The 24,151-nt window shown below is 51.3% G+C and overlaps 1 protein-coding gene across 9 annotated transcripts in view; it reads right to left on the bottom strand.

The window, feature by feature from the left end:
* PRKAG2 (protein kinase AMP-activated non-catalytic subunit gamma 2) overlaps nt 1–24,151 on the bottom strand; it is a 276,868-nt gene that overhangs the window by 194,919 nt on the left and 57,798 nt on the right. For 8 of the 9 annotated variants that reach the window (XM_060305086.2, XM_030854266.3, XM_030854267.3 and 5 more), the window contains exon 2: nt 2,401–2,472. In XM_060305086.2, coding sequence (XP_060161069.1) covers nt 2,401–2,472 — 72 coding nt within the window. Of the gene's footprint in view, nt 1–2,400; nt 2,473–13,054; nt 13,080–24,151 lie in introns of those variants that run through there. The other variant, XM_060305084.1, reaches the window with a different exon arrangement.

The raw sequence follows: 24,151 nt of genomic DNA, 5'->3' as shown, positions 1-24,151 counted from the left end.
TCCGCGGGGCTGGCCTCGACGGTGACTGACAGCTGGGCACCGGGCACCCCTTGGCAGCCTGAGGGAAATGGGTGTGGGCGAAGGGGTTAAAGGTGAAGGGCGCCAGGAAAGGGGGGCCGAGTTGGACAAAACCTCGAGGTGACAGTCTGTGGAGCCCGACTCAGGCTGGGGAGGTGTGGAGGCTGTGCCTGGGATGCAGGACGCGGCCAGTGCCCTCGGGGCCAGTGCGCTAACGGTGCGCGGCTCCGGTCTGAGTCCCTGCGTGCTCCAGACGGAAAGGGGCCGGCGTTCTCGGCAGAGGGAATGGAGGAACAGTGCACACGGCCAGCAGTGGACAAGAGGCCCCGAGCCACGTCTAAGGCCTGGCCAGATGCCACGTTCCCGACGGCTCAGGTAAACGGGTCGTGGGTGCACTCCTTCACGGTGCTCCGAAGTGGGGGGTGTCCTGAGGCCACGCCTGCGTTCCCAGACTGTCCCTGAGCACGTGTCCCGGGCCAGTCACTGCTCTACGTCTGCTCCAACGACAAGCTCACTGAATCCTCATAAGGAAAGGGGAGCACCGCCACGAGCCCGGGTTTGCCGATGGGGAGACAGGTTCACAGAGAATATCTTGTCCCGGGTGACACAGAAGGGAAGCTGCCAGGAAAAATGAACAAAGGAGCCGGGCTCCCCATCCCAGGATCAAGGGACACAGACAGGAAAACCTGTGGGCATCTGGGCATTCCACAGACTGCCCCAGACCAGGCCATGCTGGCTGACCCAGAGTGACCACAGTGATGTTGAATGACCCCAGGGACGTCGATGGCACTGACCTACCTCCCAATACTGGCCCAGGAGCTGCACACAGAGCTGTGCAGAGTCAAGGTGACCATGAAGTTCTCGTACCGAGATGTGTTATGTAACGAAGAGCTGCCTCCTCTGGGAACAGGGGAGCCAGGAGAGGGGACAGGTGGGAAGACCAGGCAGCTCCCATATCAACCGATGCTTGGGAACGCAGGTTGGCATCGTTGTTGGTTTTTTTCCGGCTGTGCTGCGTGGCTTGTGGGATCTTAGTTCCCCGACCAGGGATCGAATCCGTGCCCTCAGCAGTGAAAGCGCGGAGTCCTAACCACTGGACTGCCAGGGAAGTCCCAGGGTTGGCATCCTTGAGTCCAGAACACCCATAAAGGGGAGCTCAGCTGTGACCCCTGCACTGAACTCTGAGTGTACCTAGATGGGAGAGGAGGCCGCCAGGTGTCCAGTCCACATTCAGCTTGGCAGTCCCTGAGGATTTTCAGTCCCCTAGGAGACGGGGGTCTCAGTCACAGGGTACAAAGATGCAGAGATGATCCAGAAAGGGCAGAAAGCCTCCTGTCCAGCCGAGGACACGTCCCTGCATGGCCTGCGCCACTGGCCCCAGGTCAGGGTGTCCAGACGCAGCGCAACGCACACTGGGCTGAGCGCCAAGAAACCCAGACTGAAGCCGGCTCAGTTATTAAGCAGCCCTGTGACTGTGGGAAAGTCTTTCCACCATCCTGAAGTCCAGTTCCTTCATTTAAAACCCAAGTGTAGGTGCTGCATGGGACCCCAGGACCTTTGCACAATCTAGGAAGGAAGTCCCAATAACGATGGAGATTCCCATTTCCCATCAGCCCGGTGGGATGAGGGACGTGGAGCCTCCAGGGCCAAAGAATTCAGCCTGGCTCTTGTCTCTGCTCTCAGACACTGCCCACGGCAGCCCCTCCCGAAGCCTCGGCCCAGCAGCCGCCCCAGCCGTCTGCCGCACACTCACCCTGACCGCGGGCCACCTGGACCTCCCTTTGCTTGCCATGGCCAACCCACCCACCCCGGGATGCGCACTCCTCGGCTGCCTGCCCTCCACGGCTCCAGCTTCCTCTGGAGGAAAAACTGACCAGCGGGGGAGGGGAGAATGTGGGTTAAAGAGAGGAAAGGGAAAGGGGGAAAGAGGACGAAAGGGAGAGGAACGGGCAGGGAGAAGGGGCTCCCGTCTGCGGGGGAGACAGTTGGTCTCCACATCCCGATTTCACTAACGCTTCCAACCTCCTCTCTTCGCTAATCAGCTCCTCGGGCACTCAGGGTGCTAAGCTCACTGTCAATCCTCGGCATCACCTCTGCCCTCTTTGGGGAGTCCCGTGGCCGCGGACGAGCCCAGAGGGAAGAGGAGAGAAGAGAAAGGAGTGAAGCCTGGCAGGTGTGAGGCAGGTGTGAGGCAGCAGCCAGGTGCACGGGTGGGAGTGCAGGTCAGAGCACAGGTGGGAGCACAGGTGGACATGTAGGTGGGAGCACAGGTGGATGTACAGGGGAGAGCACGGGTGGATGTGTCTTGGGCTCGCGCTGAGGGAGTTCTGCCTCAGTGGCACCTCAGGTGAGCCGTGAGAAGCTGTGAGGAAGGTGGCTTACCTTACGAGAAGGATGCTTTTCTGAACTCTCCAGGTCTCCATCCAGGAGCGGCATGGCAAAGGAACTCAGGTCCTAGGACGGAAAGAGAGCACGTGGTCAGTGACCTGGACCCTCAGGTGCCCATCTGGCCTCGTCCAGGGCTGCTCCTGGCTCTCCGTGTGTATCACCACCCCCTCCCTGAGACCTCCTCGAATGTCAAGCCCCAGGGAGGACGCGGAGGGCCAACAAGGTGAAAGGAGGGGTGGAGACGTGCTGGCCCCCCTCGGAGATCCTGACCCACCTCCAGCTTCCCTTCCCGTCCCCCCAGGGGAAGGAGCAGGAAGAAGAGGCTGGGACCGCAGGGCAGAAGGAAGAGAGCAAGGGAGGAAAAGCAGAAAAGGGGGAGGGCAAAGCCCACCGCAGCGCTCAGGACTTCATTTCATGACGCAAATGTGGCCCAAGGAAGTGTGTCCTCCTGGAAAGATGGCAGGGCCGCGTGGGAGGGCTGGCCGCTGGGGCAAAGCGGTCAGAAAGGCCTGATGACATCGTGGCCCAGAGAGGTGGCCTTGGGGGGAGCAGCTCGCCAAAGACTCGTGGTGTCTAAAATGAAGTCATCACGTCACCCTCACCCTGCTCCCCTTTCCTCCTGTGTCTTGCCCGGTGGACACCTCCATGCCTGGGCAGGAACCACACCTGGGCAGTCCTCCACCGGGAGAAGCTGCCTGCATCCCTAACCTTTTGGTTTTTTTCTTTTTTCCTTTTTTATTGTGGTAAAATACATGTACACAAGATTTACCATCTTAACCATTTTAAGTGTACGGTTCAGTGCAGTTAAGCACGTTCACACTGTTGGGCAACTAACCTCCAGGGCCCTTCCCTTCGCAAACTGAAACTCCATATGCATTTGACAACCACCCCCCAGCCCCCTGCCCCAGCCCCTGGCACCCCCTGCCCCCATTCTACTTTCTGTCTCTACGAATGTGACAACTCTAGGGACCTCATGTAAGTGGAATCGTACAGTATTTGTCTTTCTGTGACGGGCTTATTTCACTTAGCATGTCCTCAGGTTCATCCGTGTTGTAGCGTGTAACAGGATTTCCTTCCTTTTAAAGGCTGAATAATGTTCCATCGTATGGATAGACCACATTTTGTTTATCTGTTCCTCCATCATGGGACACAGGGCGCTTCCACACCCTTTGGCTACTGGGAATAATGCTGCTATGAACACAGGTGTTATGGATTGAACCGCATACCCCTCAAAACTCATAGGTTTGAAGTTCCCACCCCCATTACCTCAGAATGTGACTGTATTTCACGGCTGAGGGCATGGGTTCAATCCCTGGTTGGGGAACTAAGATCCCACAAGCCAGGCAGCGCAGCCGAAAAAAACCCAACAACGATGCCAACCCTGCGTTCCCAGATAGAGGGGGTCTTTGAAGAGGTAATTACGTTAAAATGAGGTCATACGGATGGGCTCTCTAATAAGCCTTCAATCCAGCAGCACTAGTGTCCTTATAAGAAGAGGAGATCAGGAAACAGACACAGAAGGAAGACACATGAAGACACAGAGAGAAGATGGCCATCTATGAGCCAAAGAAGGAGTTTCTCAGAAGAAACTCACCCTGCCGACACCCTGACCTTGGACTTCTAGCCTCTACAATTGTGAGAAAATAAACTGCTGTTGTTTAAGCCACCCAGTCTGTGATACTTTGTTACGGCAGCCCTAGCAAACTAATACAGTGGGTGTACAAACCTCTCTGCGACCCTGCTTTCATTTCTTTTGGGTATATACCCAGATGTGGAATTGCTGGATCATATAGTAATTTATTTTTAATACTTTTGAGGAAACCTCATACTTTTTCCGTAGCAGCTGCACCATTTTACATTCCCACCAGTGGTACACAAGGGTGCCAATTTCATCCTCACCAATACTTGCTATTATTTTGTTTCATTTTAGTTTTTGTTTTTTATGGTGACCATCCTAATAGGTATGAGACGGTATCTCACTGTGGTTTTGATTTGCATTTCCCCGATGATTAATTATGTTGAGCACCTTTTCTTGTGCTTGTTGGCCATCTGTATATCCTTTCTAGAAAAATGTCTCTTCAAGAAGCCCTTTGACTATTTTTTAACCAGCTTGTTTGCTGCTGAGTTGGTAGGAGTTCGTTATATAATCTGGATATTAACCTTTTATCAGATATATGAATTGCAAGTATTTTTTTTCCCATTCTGTAGGTCGCCTTTTCACTCTGTGGATTGTGTCCTGTGGTGCACAGAAGTTTTTAATTTTGATGTGGTCCAATTTATCTGTTGATATTTTTATCAATACTTTGTTGCCTGTGCTTTGGTGTCATACCCAAGAAATCACTGCCAAATCCAACATCATGGAGGTTTTCCCCTGTTTTCTTTAAGTTTTACAGTTTAAGCTCTTATATTTAAGTCTTTGATCCATTTTGAGCTACAGAAGTTCCCCCCCCACCCATCAGCAGTTTTGCCTTCCAACGTTTCAGGTACTTGAGGTCAACCAGGGTCCAAAGGTATTTAATGGAAAATTCCAGGGAATTCCCTGGTGGTCCAGTGGTTAAGACTCCATGTTCCCAATGCAGGGGGCCCGGGTTCGATCCCTGGTCAGGGAATTAAATCCCACATGCATGCCGCAACTAAGAGTCCACATGCCGCAGCTAGAAGACCCCGCGTACTGCAGTGAAGATCCTGCATGCGGCAACTAAGATCTGATGCAGCCAAATAAATAAATAAGGGGAAAAAAAAAAAAAAGAAAATTCCAGGGACTTCCCTGGCAGTCCAGTGGTTAAGACTCCGTGCTTCCACTGCAGGGGGCACGGGTTCGTTTCCCGGTTGGGGAACTAAGATCCCACATGCCTCACAGCGTGGCCAAAATAATAATAATAACATAAAATAAAAATTAAAAAAAATTCCAGAAGTAAACAATTCAAAATTCCAGAAATAAACAATTCATCACAATTTTGTTTTTTGAATTTCGTGCCATTCTGAGTAACTTGATGAAATCTTGCACTGTCCCGCCCTGTCCTGCCTGGGACGTGAATCATCATCCCTTTGTCCAGCGTATATCCACACAGTACATGTGCTACCCCCTCGCCAGTCACTTAGTAGCCGTCTTGGTTATCTGTTTGACTGGTGCGGTACCACAGTGTTTATGCTCACATGAGCCTTATTTTACTTAATAATGGCCCCAAAGTGCAAGAGGAGGGACACTGGCAATTTGGATATTCTCTTACTGAGCCTACTTCATAAATTAAACTTTATCCTAGGTACGTACGTACAGGAAAAATCATAGTATCCACGGTTCAGTTCCATGGTTTTAGGCATCCACTGGGGGTTTGGGAACATATCGCCTGTGGTTAAGGGGAACTACCGTAATTTCTGTATATTGTATAATAAGGTAAGGGTCCAACTTTATTCTTCCACATGTGGATACCCAGTTTTCCCAGCACCAAGTATTGCAAAGACTATCTTTTCCCAGTGAATGGTCTTGGCACTTTTGCTGAAAATCATTTGGCCATATACGTATGGAAGAGTTTCTTTCTGGACTCTTTGTTCTATTTCATTGGTCTATATGTCTGTCTTTATGCCAGTACCACACTGTTTTGATGATTGTAACTCTGTAATAAGTTTTGAGCTCAGGGAGTGTGAGACCTCTAACTTTGTACTTTTTTTTTTTTTCAAGATTGTTTTGGTTACTTGGGGTCCCTTGAGAGATCATACAAATTTTAGGATGGATTTTTCTATATCTGCAAAAAAAATGCCATTGGGATTTTGATAGGGATTGCATTGAATCTGTAGATGACTTTGGGTAGTATTACCATCTCAATATTAAGTCTCCAATCCATGCACATGGGAGGTCTCTCCATTTATTTGTGTCTTCTTTAATTTCTTTCAGCAACGTTTTGTAGTTTTCTGTGTACCTAATCTTTCTTTTAACCCCTTCCACCCTCCCAACCCCTTTGCTGTGGGGTCCAGGTCTGCACCCTCCTTTGCCCAGCTCTCTTTTGGGTTTCCTAATGGTTCTCCAAATCTTTCAGCTTAGCCTGTTTCAAGCTATCTGCAAACCTCTGCTAGAACAGTGATTCCTAAAACCGTGGCCCCATTATGCTGGCCTCTGCCCTAAAGCCCCAGGGCCTCCACCATAGCCTAGGCAATGGCTCCTACACCTAGTCCACTGGGACTTGCTGGCAATCTCTTACGTAGGCAGATTCCAGACTCAGTCCCTCTGGTGCCGGTTTATTTCAGCATCCCAGGCTGGTTGCACCTTGGGAGTTGGATCCCACCACAGAGTCGACTGGTCTGCGGTGCCGTGCAGGCGTCACGGTGATTCAGCCGGCAGCCCCGGCGGGGAGCCACCAGCTTCCCACGGGCGATTCACAGTCAGGAGCTCTCAGCCGGGCCCTGCAGGCTCCAATACAGGCCCCGTGGATGTGCCGACCTCTGCAGCCTTATTTCTGATGTGCTCTGCACCCCGTCTCCTTCTTTCAGCAAGAGCCCAGGCAGGATCTTGATAGCTTTTCAAACACAGCTGTGCGCCTGTGGACACGTTGCCTGGAATGCTGTCTCAGCTCCTCAGTTCAAGGTCACCCTTCGCCCACCGTACAACCCCTTCCTCGGAGAACAGACTTCGCTTCACTTGGGTCCCTGTGGGACGGAGCTGGCCATCTCTCTGAAGCTTGGAGCCCTTTCTTCCTGCCCACTTGCCTCCAGCTCCCAGCCCGGAGATCCTGGCTCCTACTGTCAGGCAAAGCCCAATTCAGATACAATCCCTCAGGCAGAATTCATTCTTCTCTTATCTGTGCTACCACAGTACCTTAGACTACCTTTATTACAGGACTTATTGTGCTATCTTAATACCATTTATCAGGCTATTTCTCTAACTGAACTGTGAACCGGTCAAGGGTGAGGGGAAATCATTCAACTCGCTATTCTGCGCCACAGGCAGCAGGTGTACAGAAGTGACTGAATCAACTCCTGGACAAAGCAGCCCCTCCCCCGGCAGCACGTGTAGGGGGTGCGCGCCTGTGCTGATGGGCAGGAGGGGCCGCGAACGGGCAGACCCCGCGAGACTGCAGGTCACTAAGGAAGAGGAGGAAACAGGTGTGGACGCTTAGCTCCTATTTTAATGAGTACGTTCCTCTGCGGTTTCAAACAATCATTACCCTCACTTTTGTTCAGCAGAGCAGTTTCTACACACCAAAGCCCTGTTGCACATACTCGATTATTCCTCATGGAACCATCAGGCTCTAGCGACTGAGGCCCTGGCGGTTAAGTGACTCAGGACAAGGCGGTCTTGAAAGAGCCGAGACCAGGATGCGGGTCTCGCTCCCATCCCAGGCTGCCTGGAGCCCTGGGCGGGCCTGCGGCTGGTCCCCTGATGCTCGTCTCGCCCAGAGCGAGACAAGGAGGGCGCCACACAGGCGACCACGGCAGCGCGCGGTGCATTGTCCTCGGTCAAGCATCCCCACAGAGAAGTCCCTTGGCACCAGTAGTGGACTTTGCTGGAAGGCTCCCCCATCCCACATTCCACGATTCTAATCTCAGCTCTCACCTCCCCGAGCTCACCGGGAAACAGTGCGCACCGTGGAGGCTGGTGTGGGAAAATCTCCGACTGCAGCGGTGACCACGAGACTATTAGCAGGTGGAGTGACGGGGACCTGGCCTCTCAGCTCGGCTGACCTTCCCGAAGGCCAGGCGCCGGGAGCTCACCCTGCTCACGGGGTTTAAACGCCCACCAGAGCTTTGTGTCTCCCTCACTGCTTTGTCCACATCTGGCCATCCTGAATTCTCCCTCCCCACTGGCAGGCATTCAGACCCTCCCTGGTGCTGGGTGGCCAGTTCACTGGGCCACACTGAGGCACCTAGAGACGCTCTGTCCTCTGGGATGGTCCTCAGCTGCACACACTGTATTTTAGACCCTGACCACGTGCTCCGGAGATAAATAGCAGGGTCTCTGGGGAAAGTGCATTTTCAGGATTTGGGCTGATAAAGTCGCCTGTCAGGAAAGCAACAAGACAAAAGAGAAAAGCCCCAGGTTTGAGAAAATTCCCAAGATGCGAGCCAACCTTAATACTCCACCCCTGCCCCTCTTCAGAATTTCAGGCAAAAGCCAAAAGTCTAACTCAAAAAAGTCAGGTCTCAGAAGCAGAGCTGTCATTAATTTGCCATTAGAATGTCCTTAAAACTTCCATTTGTTGCCTCATTTGGTCCTCAGAGGAGCCCATACAAGTAGGAAAGGCAAGTGGTACCACCCCAGTCTATAGATGAAGATACAGAGGGTCAGAGAGGTTAAGCCACTTGCCCAAGGCCAGACAACCAGACAGTAGCAAGCAGGTCCTATAACCCAGGTCCACCCGCTCCCAGCTCAGAGCTCTTTCTATTGAACCCTCCCACCGCCTTGGGATGGCTCAGCTCCAGTGACAAAAAACAACCCGGGGGACTCTTCCCTGGTGGCACAGTGGTTAAGAATCTGCCTGCCAACGCAGGGGACACGGATCCGAGCCCTGGTCTGGGAAGATCCCACATGCCGCGGAGCAACCAAGCCCGTACATCACAACTACTGAGCCTGTGCTCTAGAGCCTGCGAGCCACAACTACTGAGCCCGCGTGCCTACAGCCCGCACGCAGAGCAGCCACCGCAATGAGAAGCCCGCGCACTGCAATGAAGAGTAGCCCCCGCTCGCAGCAACTAGAGAAAGCCCACGTGCAGCAACGAAGACCCAACGCAGCCAAAAAACTGAAAAAAAAAAAAAGACTAAAAAAAGCAGCTTGGTATTGGAGGCTGTGAAGATACAGGGTTCTTCTATGCAAAGTGAGTCTCCGTGGCACAGTGAGATCACAGGGGAAGAGAACAGATGGAGGAGGGTCTGTACAGTTCTGTGATTCACTCCCAAGGCAGCCTGTGATACTGTCTCTTTAAGGTCTACTTCTTAATTAAAAGTAATTCACCTAATACAACATTGTAAATCAGCTATACTTCAATAGAACAATTTTAAGAAGTATTTCATGCTGATGTTGCAAAGGACAGACAAGTATCAATCATCCCACCACCAAATTCGATCACCCGCATTTTGTGTAGTTTGGGGTCTTACTGACGGCTCACCCACTCCCCGGCCACTTACCCCAACATTTCTCTATGCTGTTTACAACCAACTGATGTGTGAATTCTTGAGAAATGAGGGCTCTTTTACTCCCGTCTTAGCCTTGACAGTAGGTGTGTATCGGTCAGATATAGTTCTGCCTTTTCAGCATTTCTGATGCTTTGTCTTACAAAACTCCTTTGTTGATGCAGCTGGGCTACCCCAGGAAGAGCCCTGGTGAAAGTGCACACACAGGACAAACAGAAAGGCTGCCAATGTCAGGGGCCATGGCCTGCACCTAAGGGCCAACCAGGGGTTTTAAACGTCAGGGTGACCACAGAACATTCCTGTGCAACTACCAGCCGTTAGACTCCTACCGAGGAGGGAACACTTTGAGGACAGTTTCATGTTCCTCCCCTGCGGAGCAGACCTGAGCCCAAAGAGTGTCCATCAGCGGCATCTGGGGCTACCTGGGTGCAGACAGCTGACCCAGGGCGCTGTCTGGGCGTCAACGAGCCCGCACCCCTCGGGCACATAAGAACACGACCTGTTCACAGAGATAGAGCCAGAAGGCCGGGTTCCAGCCCAGTTCTGTGGTTTCCTATCTGGGGATCTGGGAGATCTCGGGCACGTCTGAATCCAGTTTTCCATCTGTCAGATGACAGGGTTTAACTAGATGATTTCAGAAGATGCCTGTTAGCTCAGACATTCTCTGTTCTTATCTGTTGGGCTAAACAGCAGGTGGGGTCAGGAGCGGTTTAAGGGAGCACTGCTAGGCTGAGAATAAAATGCTTCTCATCTTCTAGGATTTGTCATCAAAATAATTCTCTTCATCTCTCAAACTACCAAGTACTCTCCACTGTTCTCCCAGCTCAGGGCAGAGTCTGCAGACATGGTGTGGGCTCCACCACGGAGGGATGAGGGGGTGCCCCTTGCTTCCCTGGCGATACTTCTTAGCTGAGCGGGTCGGGACCCGGACACACATCTGGCTTTCTATCTTAATGTGTGTCTCAGTCTGCTTCTTAAGTACTAACCCTCTAGTTTCTCAGGTGATTTCTAAGGTCCCTCAATTTTAAGCACATGGATCGCTAGTACAAATGCCAGGTGCATCCCAGCCCAGCATGATTCTGGAAAGCCGTGAGTGGTGTCCTCAGACTAAGGGTACCTGGCCCCCTGCCCTGCCTGTCTCCCTGACCCCCGTACTCCCTGTCACCAACATGGGGGGTTGCTCCCACCATCTAACCTCCTCTGCACCCGAGCTGTTGGAATTGTGGCGAAGGCCTTGGTGAGGCCCTCACATGGGATACTCAAGGGAGGCGTCTCCAGATGGACTGGCTTTTGCTCAATCCCTCAAAACCACCAAACGGGCAATTCTTGGTACTAATGTTGGGGATAGTGGCCAGAGCCATGGTCACTTGGAGCCTTTGAGAACATTCATGTTACATAACGACTCTCAGAAAAATAAGGAACGAACCCAGAATCACTGGAACTCGGCAACAGGGGAGGGACAGGGGACAAATTAGAGAAAAAGCCTAAACTTAACCCTTGGAGAAGTTCCAGAATTATTTATTTTCCACAGAAGACATCATGGTTTCTGACTGCACTCTGAGAGGCTTCCTGATATAAAAGAGAAAACCCCCCACTATTTTTCGCTCCTGCGGCCACCCTCCCACCTCCCCTCACCTGGTGGTCCCAGGATTGATTCACATAGCTGTTTGGGGGCTCCCTCGCTGCCCTGGCCAACGACCCTGGGGCTTTGTGCCCATGTGATGCCTACTGACCAACTGCGGGAGGGAAAGTGCTTTGGCCCCGTGGTGGGCAGGACTTTCCCCCAAGAAAGAAGCCCTGGGCCGTGCAAAAGGCAGAAATCTGGCAGCCTGACCTTCCTTGGTGTTAAGGGAGTATCCTGCCCCACCGCTGTCCCCAATTCCTCACCCAGTGGCCTTTCCAGCTCCACAGCAGCACCAGACAGTAAACTATTTTCTCAACAACAAGTAGCTTCAGAAGCCCTAGACCAGAGTGGTCAAGAGACTGCATTCTCCCCTCAGCTCTCCCCTAACTCTGGCATGGAGCAAAGCATTTTAGTCTCCAAGGGCCTCAGTTTTGCAATCTGTAAAATGAGGCTATAGTGCCGTCTGTATCACAGGGCAATGTTGTGAAGACCAGATAGGATGATACAAAAGAAGGTCCTTCCCGAAACTACAATGAGGTATCACCTCACTCCGGTCAGAATGGCCATCAACAAAATGGCTAAAAATTATAAATGCTGGAGAGGGTGCGGAGAAAAGGGAACCCTCCTGCACTGTTGGTGGGAACGTAAGTTGGTGCAGCCACTATGGAGAACAGTATGGAGATTCCTTAAAAAACTAAAAATAGAACTACCGCATGACCCAGCAATCCCACTCCTGGATATATATCTAGAAAAGATGAAAACTCTAATTTGAAAAGATACGTGCACCCTTATGTTCATAGCAGCACTATTTACAATAGCCAAGACGTGGAAGCAACCTAAACGTCCATCAACAGAGGAATAACTAAAGAAGATGTGGTACATATATGCAGTGGAATATTACTCAGCCATAAAAAAGAATGAAATAATGCCATTTGCAGCTACATGGTTGGACCTACAGATTATCATACTAAGTGGAGTAAATCAAAGACAAGTATCATATGATATCACTTATATGTGGAATCTAAAAAATGATACAAATGAACTTATTTACAAAACAGAGACAGACTCACAGACATAGAAAACAAACTTATGGTTACAAAAGGGGGAAGCAGAGGAGGGATAAATTAGGAGTTTAGAATTAATAGATACACACTACTATATGTAAACTAGATAAACAACAAGGACCTACTGTATAGCACAGGGAACTATATTCAGTGTCTTGTAATAACCTATAATGGAAAAGAATCTGAAAAAGAATATATATATATATGTATCTGAATCACTTTGCTGCACACCTGAAACACTGTAAATCAACCATACTTCAATTTTTAAAAAAGGTTAAAAAAAAAGACAGCCCTTCCCATAGTGTGAGCTCTCACACGGAACTGGGTTGCATCAGGACCACTGGCCGAGACGCACTCCGGCCTCACCAATCAAGGCCACAGAGAGGCCAAGGGCGTCACCCGGGGCAACCACCGACCTGGGAAGCCAGGGCAGTCTCCCACGCTCCACTTGGGTCTGAAATCAGGTGAGGAGCTTCTGCAAAGACGCTAGCTGCCCCTCCTATAATTAGAGAGCCGTCTTTATCCCTTTCCCAAGCAGAAGGCAGGCTGGTTAATAACCGGAGCCCGGCAATCCTGAAGCGGGGTTACACAGTGCAGGCTCCTCCCAGAGGCTCTCTTCCTGCTGAAAGGCCGTGGGGCCAGGCCCTGCCCTGTGGGCAGCCTTTGCTTGACCAGAGGTAAATGGAACCTTGGAAGGACCTGTGGCCTCCTGGCTCTACAGCCAAGGATGCTGTGCAGAAGGGAACAGGGACTTGGGCTGTGGGACGCCTGGGGACCCCAATCCACATTCCCAGGGCCCTCCCTCCACACCTTCCCAGCTCAGGCCCCCAAAGTGACCTCTTAAAGGCAAATGTTCCCAGGCCAGGTTGAGTCCAGACTCCGCTAACCACTAAAGACTAGGCCCCAGCCTCTTGTGTTCTTCCAGCCCGAGCTCCTCCCGGATAGAGGCAGTGGGAGGGGCAGGCTGGGTGGAGGACGCAGCGGGTCTGGGTCAGCTCACGGTCAGCAGGGAAGGAGGCAAGTGCCCTGGGGGGCCCAGGAGACACAGGTGTGGAGCTGAGCTGCCTGGTCTGCTGCAGCCCCCCCAGAGCCCATCGCAGGCGTCTTTCGCGCTCTTGTCACCAAATGTGGCCGGGGTTGCAGGTGCTGCCTCAATCCAGAACAATCCCAGTCTCCACGGGTGGTGTTTTAGGCCAAGCCAGGTGATGGGAGGAGAGTCGTGTTACAGAGGAGAGAGCTTTGGGCTCTGATGATCCAGCGCCATCACAGAGCCTGTGATGGTTAATTTCACGTGTCAACTTGGCCAGACCACAGCGCCCAGTGGGTTAATTAGCACTAAGCTAGATGCTGCTGTGAAGGTATCTGTAGGCGAGGTGAGCATCTATAATCAGCAGAGTTTAAGTAAAGGAGATCACCCTCCACGATGTGGCTGGCCTTCATCCAGTCAGCTGAGGGCCTTAGAGCAAAAACTGAGGTTTCTGAAAGAAGAAGAAATTCTGCCTCAAGGTCTTAGCATCAACTCCCGCCTGAGTTTCCACCTGCTGGCCCGCCCTGTGGATTCAGGATTTGCCAGTTCCCGCCAACACGAGCCAATTCCTTAAAACAAATCCCTTGATATATAATATTTATTATCTTAATACTATAATTATATTTATAATATAAATAACATATATCAGTTAATAGCCTATTGTGATATATAATATATAATGATATAGCTTAACATATGTGTAATATATGTAATATATACAACTGTTACTATTAGTTAATATTTATATTAAGTATACATTGCATATACTTAATATATTAATATGTGATAAATATATATTAAGGATATATACATGTGTGTATATTAACGACATACGTGTAGGATGTGTGTATGCATATACAGGTATGTGTACCTCTTACTCCTCTTGATTCTGTCTCCGGAACCCTGACTGATGCAGAAACCTAGACCCCTCCCCCTACCACCCTCGAGCTGGTGGGTGCTGACCTTGAGCGAGTCTGGCCGCAGGAAGGTGGCAGTTTGGAGACAGTCAGCTACCCCTGGGGAGGGGAGTGGGGCCCACGCGGTCAGCAGGGGGTCTCTGTACACACAGAGCCCTGACTTTGTCAAGGACCTCGAAATAAATCCCCAAGAGAGATCGATGGATGAGAGGAAAAGACAGGTGTGAAAGGTCTTCGCTCCTGCAGGTTCAGTAAAAAAACAGGAGACAGCCCCAACAGTCCTATTTTTTACTGTCACGGAAGATTTACAATGTGTAAAGGAGAACAGCAGGTTGGAAACGTCCCGAAATCACATTCTAGCGTCATCTGTGGAATGATGAGAATTGTTCTCGCGTCGCTTGCTGGGTAAGTGGTGTGAGTTTCCGCCAGGCGTGTGATGATGCTGTGTGGTACCCACCCGCCGTCTCCCTCCACCCACCACAGTCAGCTGACAGCAGGGAGACGCTTATTCACCCAGGGACGTGCTCCTCCACACTGCCGGACGCACGGGCAGGACTCAAACGGGAGTCTTTCCCCACACAAAACCGACACTGGAAAAGGTGCCAAGAAGCTCATTCACACGGAGACATAAATGACTGATGACAGCCTAGGGTACAGGAAACACTAAGACCTCATGATCAGAGAAGGACGTTCTAATGGGATCTCTCGGGCCCCTTGGCCCATCTGAAAGCAAGGACAAACAGAAGTGGCTGTCTGTCAGAGGACAGCCGGCCCTTAATTCCTAGGGCTGTTTTCAACTCTGACATTTCACGATGTTACTAAGACAAACCTTAAGGGAGGGTCTGCAAAGACCAGCGCTGGGTTTCTGGGGAGGGTTCTTTACCCGCAAGTAAAACGCCAAATCACCAACTGAGACCGTAGTAGCCTTGGTGTTGAACCCTCTGTGGGTACCATCCACTGCCCAGCCAGCCAGGTGACTCTGCTGGTCCTCGGGCCTCCCACATGCTAAGTCCTCTCCATGAAGGAAACACGCGATCACGAGGGAAAGTGGAGACACTGCTGGGTGTGCCCCGCAGACCCAAATGGCCCCCGACAGCTGCCTCTCCACCCGCCTGCCAGCGCCCCAAGGGCAACGGGGGCACAGGGGGAAAATCACATGGTTTGGGTCTGGGCTTCAAGACGAACCGCAGGACAGAAAACTTAAATGAGAATTAAATCGAGCACCCAGGGAACGTGTTTATAAGGTCACAGCACTGCTGGCAGCTCCGAGACACACCCTCCCCCATGCAGGGGGCTCTTATGCAAGACTCAGGGCTTAGAGACCTACTTTCTGCTCTCAACCACCTACCCAATGTGGCTCTGGGATTTGGCCCAGGAGCCAAAGTCCACACAGTTTTCAGCTCAGAATCTGGAGAATACCCCGTGTCCATATTTATAAAACCGTTTATCAAAAGATTCTTCCTAAACATTTCTGCAGGTGCCCAAAGCTTCTTCCATTCCTACCTGTGTGTCACCACCTGCTGTGACCACATGTTACAGGCTGAAAAGTACAAAGAGTTCAGGGGAAGCAGCAAACACCAGGGACCTGAATAGAACGCAAGGGCTTCTGCACTAAGTAAGCATAACGAAGAAGGCGCTTTTATTCGCTCTAACTTTCATCCCAGGCTGAACTGGCTGCTCCAGAAGCATTTAGCTTTTCTCACTAACAGTGCCAACCCATCAGTGGATCACGAAATCGATTCAGTGGATGATACAACCACCCAAATATAAATTAGAATGAGGATGCATCTCATTGTTTCCTAAAATTGTTTCAATTATTCACACATAGACATGAATAAAATATACATGTTACTGCGTCGTGGACAAAGGAGTCTGGACCACTGTGCACCACAGGAGCTTTGAAGCAGTGCGGGTAGATTTCAGAGGGGAGCCGACACCCCCTGTCCTTCCAGATGTCACGACAGTGAACAGGGACGAACACCATCTTTTGTCCTCTGTCCTGGCCGAAGCCCTCTGACCTCCCTTTGTACTTTGTGCCCAGAAATACGCACACAGGATGGAGACAGAGAATCACATCTCGTCACTGTCATGGATGGGAGGTAGGCAACTCCTTACCTTCCCCCCGACCCTTTTTTTTTTTTGGCCGCGCTACATGGCTTGCAGGATCCTAGTTCCCCAACCAGGGATGGAATATTTTTTTTTTTTTGGCCACGCCCTTGGCAGTGAAAGTGCAGAGTCCTAACCAATGGACCGTCAGGGAATTCCCACCTCCCCTTTCCTCCAACCACATCCATCCCTCCCCTGGCCCTCTGAGCAGTGGGCACTGCTGCTCTGACCCACCGTGGGTCCTGCCAACTCCAGCAGTCTCAGGCGACCCCAGACCCAGAACAGCAGTTACAGCCCTGGGGGCAACCACCTACTGAGACCCCTCCAGAGTGGGATCTGTCAGCACCTGTGCCCCTCTGGTCCAGGCCTACCGCAGACTCCCTGGTCTCCTGACACCTAAACCAGGGAAATAACGCAGTCACAGGGTGTCGCCGTTGGAAAATGTCAGAGACCTTCCAAATTGATCCCCTTCCATTACAGGTGGGCTCACAGGTTTCCAGAGAGATTTGAGTGAGGTGCTCAACGCCACGTGGTAGAGTCATGACCGAGCCAGAAACAACTCCTGGTCTTGCAACTTCTAGCCAAGTTCTCTATCACACCGTGCTCTCTCTAGTTGACTCTGACCTTCTAGCGTACGTTTCCATTACGTAAGGTGATAACAGCTGTCCTGCAGAGTCATAGTACAGACGGAGCCCCTAGCACGGACCTGGCTGCCCTGCGCACCCAGGTGTCAGTTATTGTATAATTATTATACAAGGTCAGCCATCATCTAATTTCAGTTCTCTTGGTATCTTTGCGTCCAGCGACAGAGCTCTTGTTCCAAGTTGCCCTTTGTCATCCACTGGCTTTGCGTGAATGTGTTACTTCCTGGGATTGCACCACGCTTGTGGTCATGCCCATTAGGGTGAGCAGCTGCTCCGGGAACTTTCGGGAGGGAGCCACAAAAGCCTCAGCGCCCTCCATCTGATGGAAGGCTGGAGGGCACTCTGCAGAGAAGGGCTCCAGGTGCTGCGTGTCAAAGCCTAACGCAGCAGGTACGTGGAGATCAGCGGCTCCAGGAGATGCTATCTGCCCACTTCCCCTTCCTTCCAGGGCAGGGCCTGCCCGGAGCCCCTCGGGCACACACCAGGCACACGCAGAGCACATGTCGGGGGGCTCCTCGTGGGAACTCAGAGTTCTCGGGTAGAACAGGGGGCACTGGGGGCACACGGCATCCTCCCTCAGAGCCCAGTGGCCACGGAGGGTTCCAGGCACCCCACCTTGGGCCAGAGTCCCCCACAGGGCAGGTTAATGATGACACTCAAAACAGGCAAGTGGCTAGCTCTTTGCAAAATTTATTTTTTGGTCCTTTTTACTAACTTAGCTCCTATTGTTAAAAAAGAAGCTGAATTGAACCTATGCCCTCTCTGAGGCCTGGATACAGATTTCTGTTCCAACCAGCTGTGCTGACTGGAAACTCACATCCCGTCTCTGGTCCTCGGTTTTCTCACCTGAGATAGGAGGTATCTGGGTCTGAATCCTGGAGCTCCTCCAAAGGCCTTCCAGCCCCCAAATTCTATTCTAGGCCATCCCTCCTCCTGGCACCGAGATGGCAGACTCCCTTCCACATGCCGGGTTGAGCCCCAAGGCCATGATGGGTCACACTGCCCCTGTGACCCACCCACCTGGTGGGTGCACCCTGGGGTCAGGCCCAGAGGTGGCAGGACAAACACCTGTAAGTAGCTTCCAGGGGATGGGGGAGGGACGAACAGGCAAAGCACTGGGAATGTTTAGGGCAGTGAAACTACTCTGATACTGTAATGGTGCATACACGTCACTATACATTTGTCAAAACCCATAAAATGTACAAAACCAAGAATGAGCCCGATATAAACGCTGACTTTCAGTTAATAATAGTATATTAATAAAGGCTCATCAGTTGTAACAAATGTACCGCTAATAACAGGGGATGCTGGAAGGGAGGGGAAGGAGGTACAAGGGAGCGCTCTGTGCTCTCTGCTCAATTGTTCTGTAAATCTAAAAGTTCTCAAAAAAAAGTCTATTAATTAAAAAAAAAAGTAATAGCAGCAAATAGGCAGAGATGGCCTCAGTTCTGTCGGTCAACTGATCGCCCACCACTCTGGACCTTGACCACCCACCTCCTGTCATTTCTACAGGAGACAGCAGGGAGCCTGCAGTCTAGCTGAGGGGCTGCCCTGGGCTGCCCCAAGAGGCCTGTAGTCATCAGTCCATGTGGGGACAGGAGCTGGAGTGGTCACTTGGTCCTGCATCCATGGCTCTGAGTCCTTCCGGAACGCAGGGGAGCAGGTGTATTGCACACGCCCAGACTCAGGGCCCTGAGGCCGCGGGGATCTCGGACAGAGAAGATAAACCTGGAGATGGAAGAGCTAGCTGGGGTCAGGCAGCAGCAAGGGCCGGGAGGAAGTTCTGCAAACCCACGTCCCCTCTCGCAGGCCGAGCCGTCCAGTGTAGACCCCGGGGCGAGGGCTCTGGCCTTCACGCTCCAGATGGGAGCAGGTGGCAGCCGGGGTCACCGGGCAGCCTCAGGATGTCTGGAGGGCGGGGGACACAAATCCCAGGGCCCGACTGGAGACCCCATGGGCACAGAGTAACTAGCGGCTCCCAGTCGGGGACTCAAGGCCACAGACCACGGCGCTAACGAAACCAAACAAGGAGTTTGCTGGGGTTTTTGTTTTTGTTTTTGCGGCCAACAAACACATTCTATTCAAGAGGCCAGCTTGTTATATAAGGAGGGGAGGGAAGAGAAATGCCAGGTGTGAGGCCAAAGTCACCATAAGCGCAGAAACTTCTAGATCAGCTGCCACCACAGCAGGGAGTCAGGTACACAGCACAGGGATTGTAGCTTTGCTTTTTCGAGGAAGGGGAAAAACAGCCTACTTCTCACATCCTAGGGTAAAAGCCATCATCTCTCAGGAAGACCTGGTCCCTGGAGTGTCCTCATGTGTACCTTGTGTCCCGAGGCCACCTGGGTCTCCCTTCAGGGTGGGACCGGGCTCGAAACACCTCCCTGTGTAACTCCCACCATTTTTCATCTAGTCCCTGCTGGATGGTTTGGGGTCTTTATTTCTCACTGAAAAAAGCACGGAAGATTCTGGGTCAGGTCCTGTGGGGACATTCCTAAGCCAGAGGACCCCTTGCGGTTGTCTGTCCCCTGGTATCACCAGCCCTTTCGTTTCCACTCTTGGTCACTTGGTCCTGGAAGCCTCTGGGTCACATATCTCTGCCGTTGGCACCTACAAGGTCTTGGGGACACCCCTTCTTACTTGCAAAACACGGGGCTCCAACGTCCCAGGTCCTGTGTCCAAAGCGAGTGGACTCTGACCTTCCAGGACCGCTGTGGGGAGCCGACATTTCCAAAAGATCTGTTCTAAACTGATCTAGGAGACCAACGCATCCCCAGGGAGGTCCATGAAGAAGAAAGGGAAATCCCACAGGCAGAAGGGAAACCAGAGTGCCAGGCGGGATTCCAGGGGCTCTGCGTGGTCCCCTCTAGTTTGCACACGGCCCCATTTTCATGGTTCAAAGGACACAGTTAGAAGATCATGTGGTCTGGTCCTCTGTTGCATGTGTGCCTAGCCCGGGGAACAGGGCAGCACTGAGCAGAGACCCTGTTAGCTGAAACCTTCTGTGGTCCCTCCTGCCTGCGGGAGAAGGTACGGCTCTCCTCGCCTGGTGTCCAGGGCACCCAGGCCACAGCCTAGCCTAACATCTGCTTCCTCCTGGTTATTCTGCTGCCTGCACGCGGCCTGGGACACCTGTATCCCTCCCCACCTCCAGACCGGGGCTCACGACCCCCCACAAGTTCAAGGTTATTATACACAAACCATCTTAAAGGTAGCAGTCAGGAAGCCAGCCCTCCTTTATTGCAACAATTTGCAATTTAAAATACTCTGATGGACTTCCCTGGTGGTGCAGTAGTTAAGAATCCGCCTGCCAATGCAGGAGACACGGGTTCGAGCCCTGGTCCAGGAAGATCCCACATGCCACGGAGCAACGAAGCCCGTGCGCCACAACTACTGAGCCTGCGCTCTAGAGCCTGCGAGCCACAACTACTGAGCCCAAGAGCCACAACTACCGAAGCCCGCGCACCTAGAGCCCGTGCTCCGCAACAAGAGAAGCCCGTGCACCTCAACGAAGAGTAGCCCCCGCTCGCCGCAACTAGAGAGAGCCCGCGCGCAGCAACAAAGACCCAACGCAGCCAAATAAATAAATTAAATAAATAAGTAAATTTATAAAAAAATAACATATGTCGCTAGAATGTAACCGTAAGCCAGTGGCTCTCACAATGGAGCTTTCAAGGGTCCAGTGTCAAGGCCAGCAGGTCGGCCTGCCTCCTCCATCCTGGGGTTTGAGAGGCGCCGGCCGGCGCCACGCTGTCCGGCTGGGACTGACCCGTCCTCTTCACCCACTCGTGTCCTCCTCATCCTTCAGAACTAATGCGGGTCTCGTGGATTCATGACGCCTTTGCTGTCAAGTCCGCTGGAAACGATGTCTCACCCCACTACATTTAAAATCAACCCACTCCAGCACTGTCCATTTGCCGTTTATGCACAAACTTTCTGTCGAGGTTGTGAGCGCTCTGCGAGCAACAGCTATGTCATCCGACTAACTTTTTGTGTGCGGACGGAAAACTAAACTCATAGGATTTGAAAGTCAAAACAAAGGGATGCGCAACTGAAAAGCCGGGCCCTTCCACCCTTGTCCCCATCCGTGCCACGCCCCCCCCCAAAGGGACCACTTCTAGCTGCACATCCAGTTGGGGCTTCTTTACGTGAGCGCAGACGTCAAGTATCTCCCCCCTTTCTAATACAAAGGGCTCCCTGGTATATATTCTGCTCCATTCCTTGTTTATCACTGTGTATGTCCAGGAGATCTTTCAAAGTCGGCACATAGGGTTTTCTGGTATCTGCGGTGTGTTCTGCACGGAACACAATAGCTCCACCACCCCCCATCTACGTCACAGGCTGCTGCGGTGAAAACTCTGCATGTTCTTCATGTTTCTAGGACCGTGTGATCGCTGCTCAAAGGGCAACGCGGTCACGGCTTCTGACAGACGTTGCCACCTGCCCTCCTTAGGTCTGGGTCATTCTGCTCTGGTGCAGGACAGCATCTGTTTACACCACAGCCTCACCAACAGACAATGCTGTCAGACCACCGAACATTGGCCGGATGGGTGAGCAATGGCACCCGTGTAACCTACGTTTGTGTCTATTCTATTTAATTTTTGGTGTAACCTGGAAGCACAGAATAACTACTTGAGTTAGTGAGACTTCTGAGTTCGGTGATAAGAAGTTTATCCCTGGCTCTCCTGGACTCTTCCCTGGGGAAAAAAAAAAGCTGCCGTGTTAAAAATTCCACCGCCCTGAGACCACCATGCTCTGGGGAAGCTCAAGCTAGCCACGTGGTGAAGCAGCATGGAGAAAGGGATGTGAAACCAACTCAGGAGCCAGACAGGAGCGTGAAGAAACCTTCAGAACTCCAGCCCCAGGGGCCACTGGATTGAAAATGTATGAGGAACTCCAAAGGAGAACTGCTGGACTGAGCCAGGCAGCCCCTAGACCAGTGATGATTCCAGGCCATATCCTTAAGCTTTGGGGTGGTTTGTGATATAGCAACAGATGATCAGAAAACTAGGTAATCTTGTGAAATTTAATTTCTCTGTGCCTCAGTTTCCTAATCTACAAAATGGGAGTCACAGGAGTTCCTGCGAAATTATGAGTTAACATATAAATATGTAAACACAGAATACATCTGAACTAACATATAAAGAGATTATGATAACGCATGAGTAATTTCCAATTACTTGGAAAATGTTAGCTATTACTTTAAAAGAAATGACTGATTTTTATGGGTAAGGTGCCATTATTTAGGGGCAAAATATTATTATTGAGCCCAGTGAGTAGACCATAGCATCTTGTCTCTCAGAGCTGTGATTAGGGGAAAGAGCCAGATTCAACGGCACCCAGATCGCTGCAAGATGGGTCCCAAACTTACAGGAGAAAGGGCAGTTCAGCCAGGCAAGGTGAAGGGACTCTGAGCCCTTGGTGATGAATTAGGGACACAGAAAGTCCCTGTAAACTGAGAAAGCCTTTGGGGGTGTTCTCCAGGTGTGCCCCTAAATTGCTCAAGTGCTGACTTCATTTACTGCCAAAAAAAAAAAAAAATCCAAAACCAAAGAAGGTGAGGGCGACGTAGGTCAGTGATTTCTGGTCTAGGATGGGAGACAACAAAAAATGGCAACGGATGCTCCTGCAGCGTTTCTAGTCTTTTGAAAAGTGGAAAGGGAACTGCACACTTGCCCGGGACAGCACATGCAACAAAGACAGTGAGTCTCTGCTTTTAGCTGGCTCTTCATCAACTCTGGTGACACTGATTATCTAAGGCTGATCAGAAGGCTGAGATCAGGAATGACTGAATGCAGAAATTATTTATTAACGCATGCGTGTTAGACAATCTTTCAGAACCGAGCGTGAATGGGAGGAACCAGAAGACGTCTCATGGGGATTTCAAAAATATGTTAGAACCACTGACGTATTTATCCTTTTAAACATCTGTTAAGTAGCCCCTGTGTGTCTGGGGTGGTGCTGGAAGACATTCATAGGGAAGACACAGAGCCACCCTCAGTCTCAAGAGGGGGATGGGTAGGGGACAGGCTGCAGAGGGACCAGAAGGGCCTTTTGTGGGTGATGGAAACGTTCCGTTATCACCATTGGGCTAGGGGTCACGTGACTGCAAACTGATCACAACCCGCCTAACTGTATACTTAAAACTGGCGGATTTCATTGTATGTAGACTACGGGTCAGTAAAGCTGACCCAAAAGTGACTGGTCAGCCACCACCCATCCCTATACCATAGGGGAGAAAAAAACAAAACAAGCAATCCACAGAATCCAGGGAAGATGTCCATGTTACTAATTCTGGAATACTGAATATGCTTTTTCAAGCAGTGGGAGTAGAATTTCCAGGAAGCAGCTGTGCTGTGTGTTACAGACCAGTTACATACTTTATTTTCTGGCTAAAATCCTCCAGTTTCAATTGCCCTCCTGGTGCCAAAGCACCTTGTTACACACATCAGATAGGGCGCAGCTGTCCCGTCTTCCCTTACCAGGGATATGAAAGGCCAGTGTTACACTTTCCAGAGCCCAGTTTAGACGCACAGTAGCTACAGATCCAGGAGGAAAGATCTGCTGGACACGAAGAGCCCAATTTCTCCCAAAGGTAAATCCCCAAATATGAGATGTCCCAAAGCTACAAAGGTGCTCACATTTCCTATCCAAAGACCCCTTATTCGGATCAAGGCAGTATTTAAATAACCAGGAGAGATAACTCCTTAAACTAACCCTTTCTCTGAGTTGGCAGGTTATTGGATGAGCTCATCTCAGAAGAGGACTCTGAAGGCCTGAGAGAGAAGAGAGAAAACTGGATGGTGTGGCGACAGACAGAAAAAGTGCTTGGGTGAAGCCAGCTTGGGGAGCCCTGCAGGGGTCCCTAGGAGTGGAGAAGGGGATGCCCAAGGACACTCCGGGGCTGAGGCCATGATTCCCCATCCCCTCTCTATAAACTACACTTTTCCCTCCTGCCAAGTAGGAGGTGTAGGGATCACCGAGCGCCAAGAACATGTGGATATTGAAATGTGATGAGGAACAGTGGCCACAGCCAGCTTATCTCAACCGGACATCTTTAGTTACTGGATTCCAGATTTTGTCAGAGTGGCGGTTGCTGAGGTCCTGAAGTACCTCCAGTGTCAGAGCCCGGGTGACGTCACGTTGGCTTCACTGTTAAGTGCATGTTACTGGGCTCCAGTTTTCTGACAGTTAGGATTCCAGATGAGGCATGGCTGGCATCTCTCAGTCAGGACCCTGG

The sequence above is a fragment of the Globicephala melas genome, chromosome 9 (assembly GCF_963455315.2).
Source record: "Globicephala melas chromosome 9, mGloMel1.2, whole genome shotgun sequence".
Lineage (NCBI taxonomy): Eukaryota > Metazoa > Chordata > Mammalia > Artiodactyla > Delphinidae > Globicephala > Globicephala melas.
Note: the sequence above shows the minus strand (reverse complement) of the source record. Positions and strands in the feature narration are given on the sequence as shown.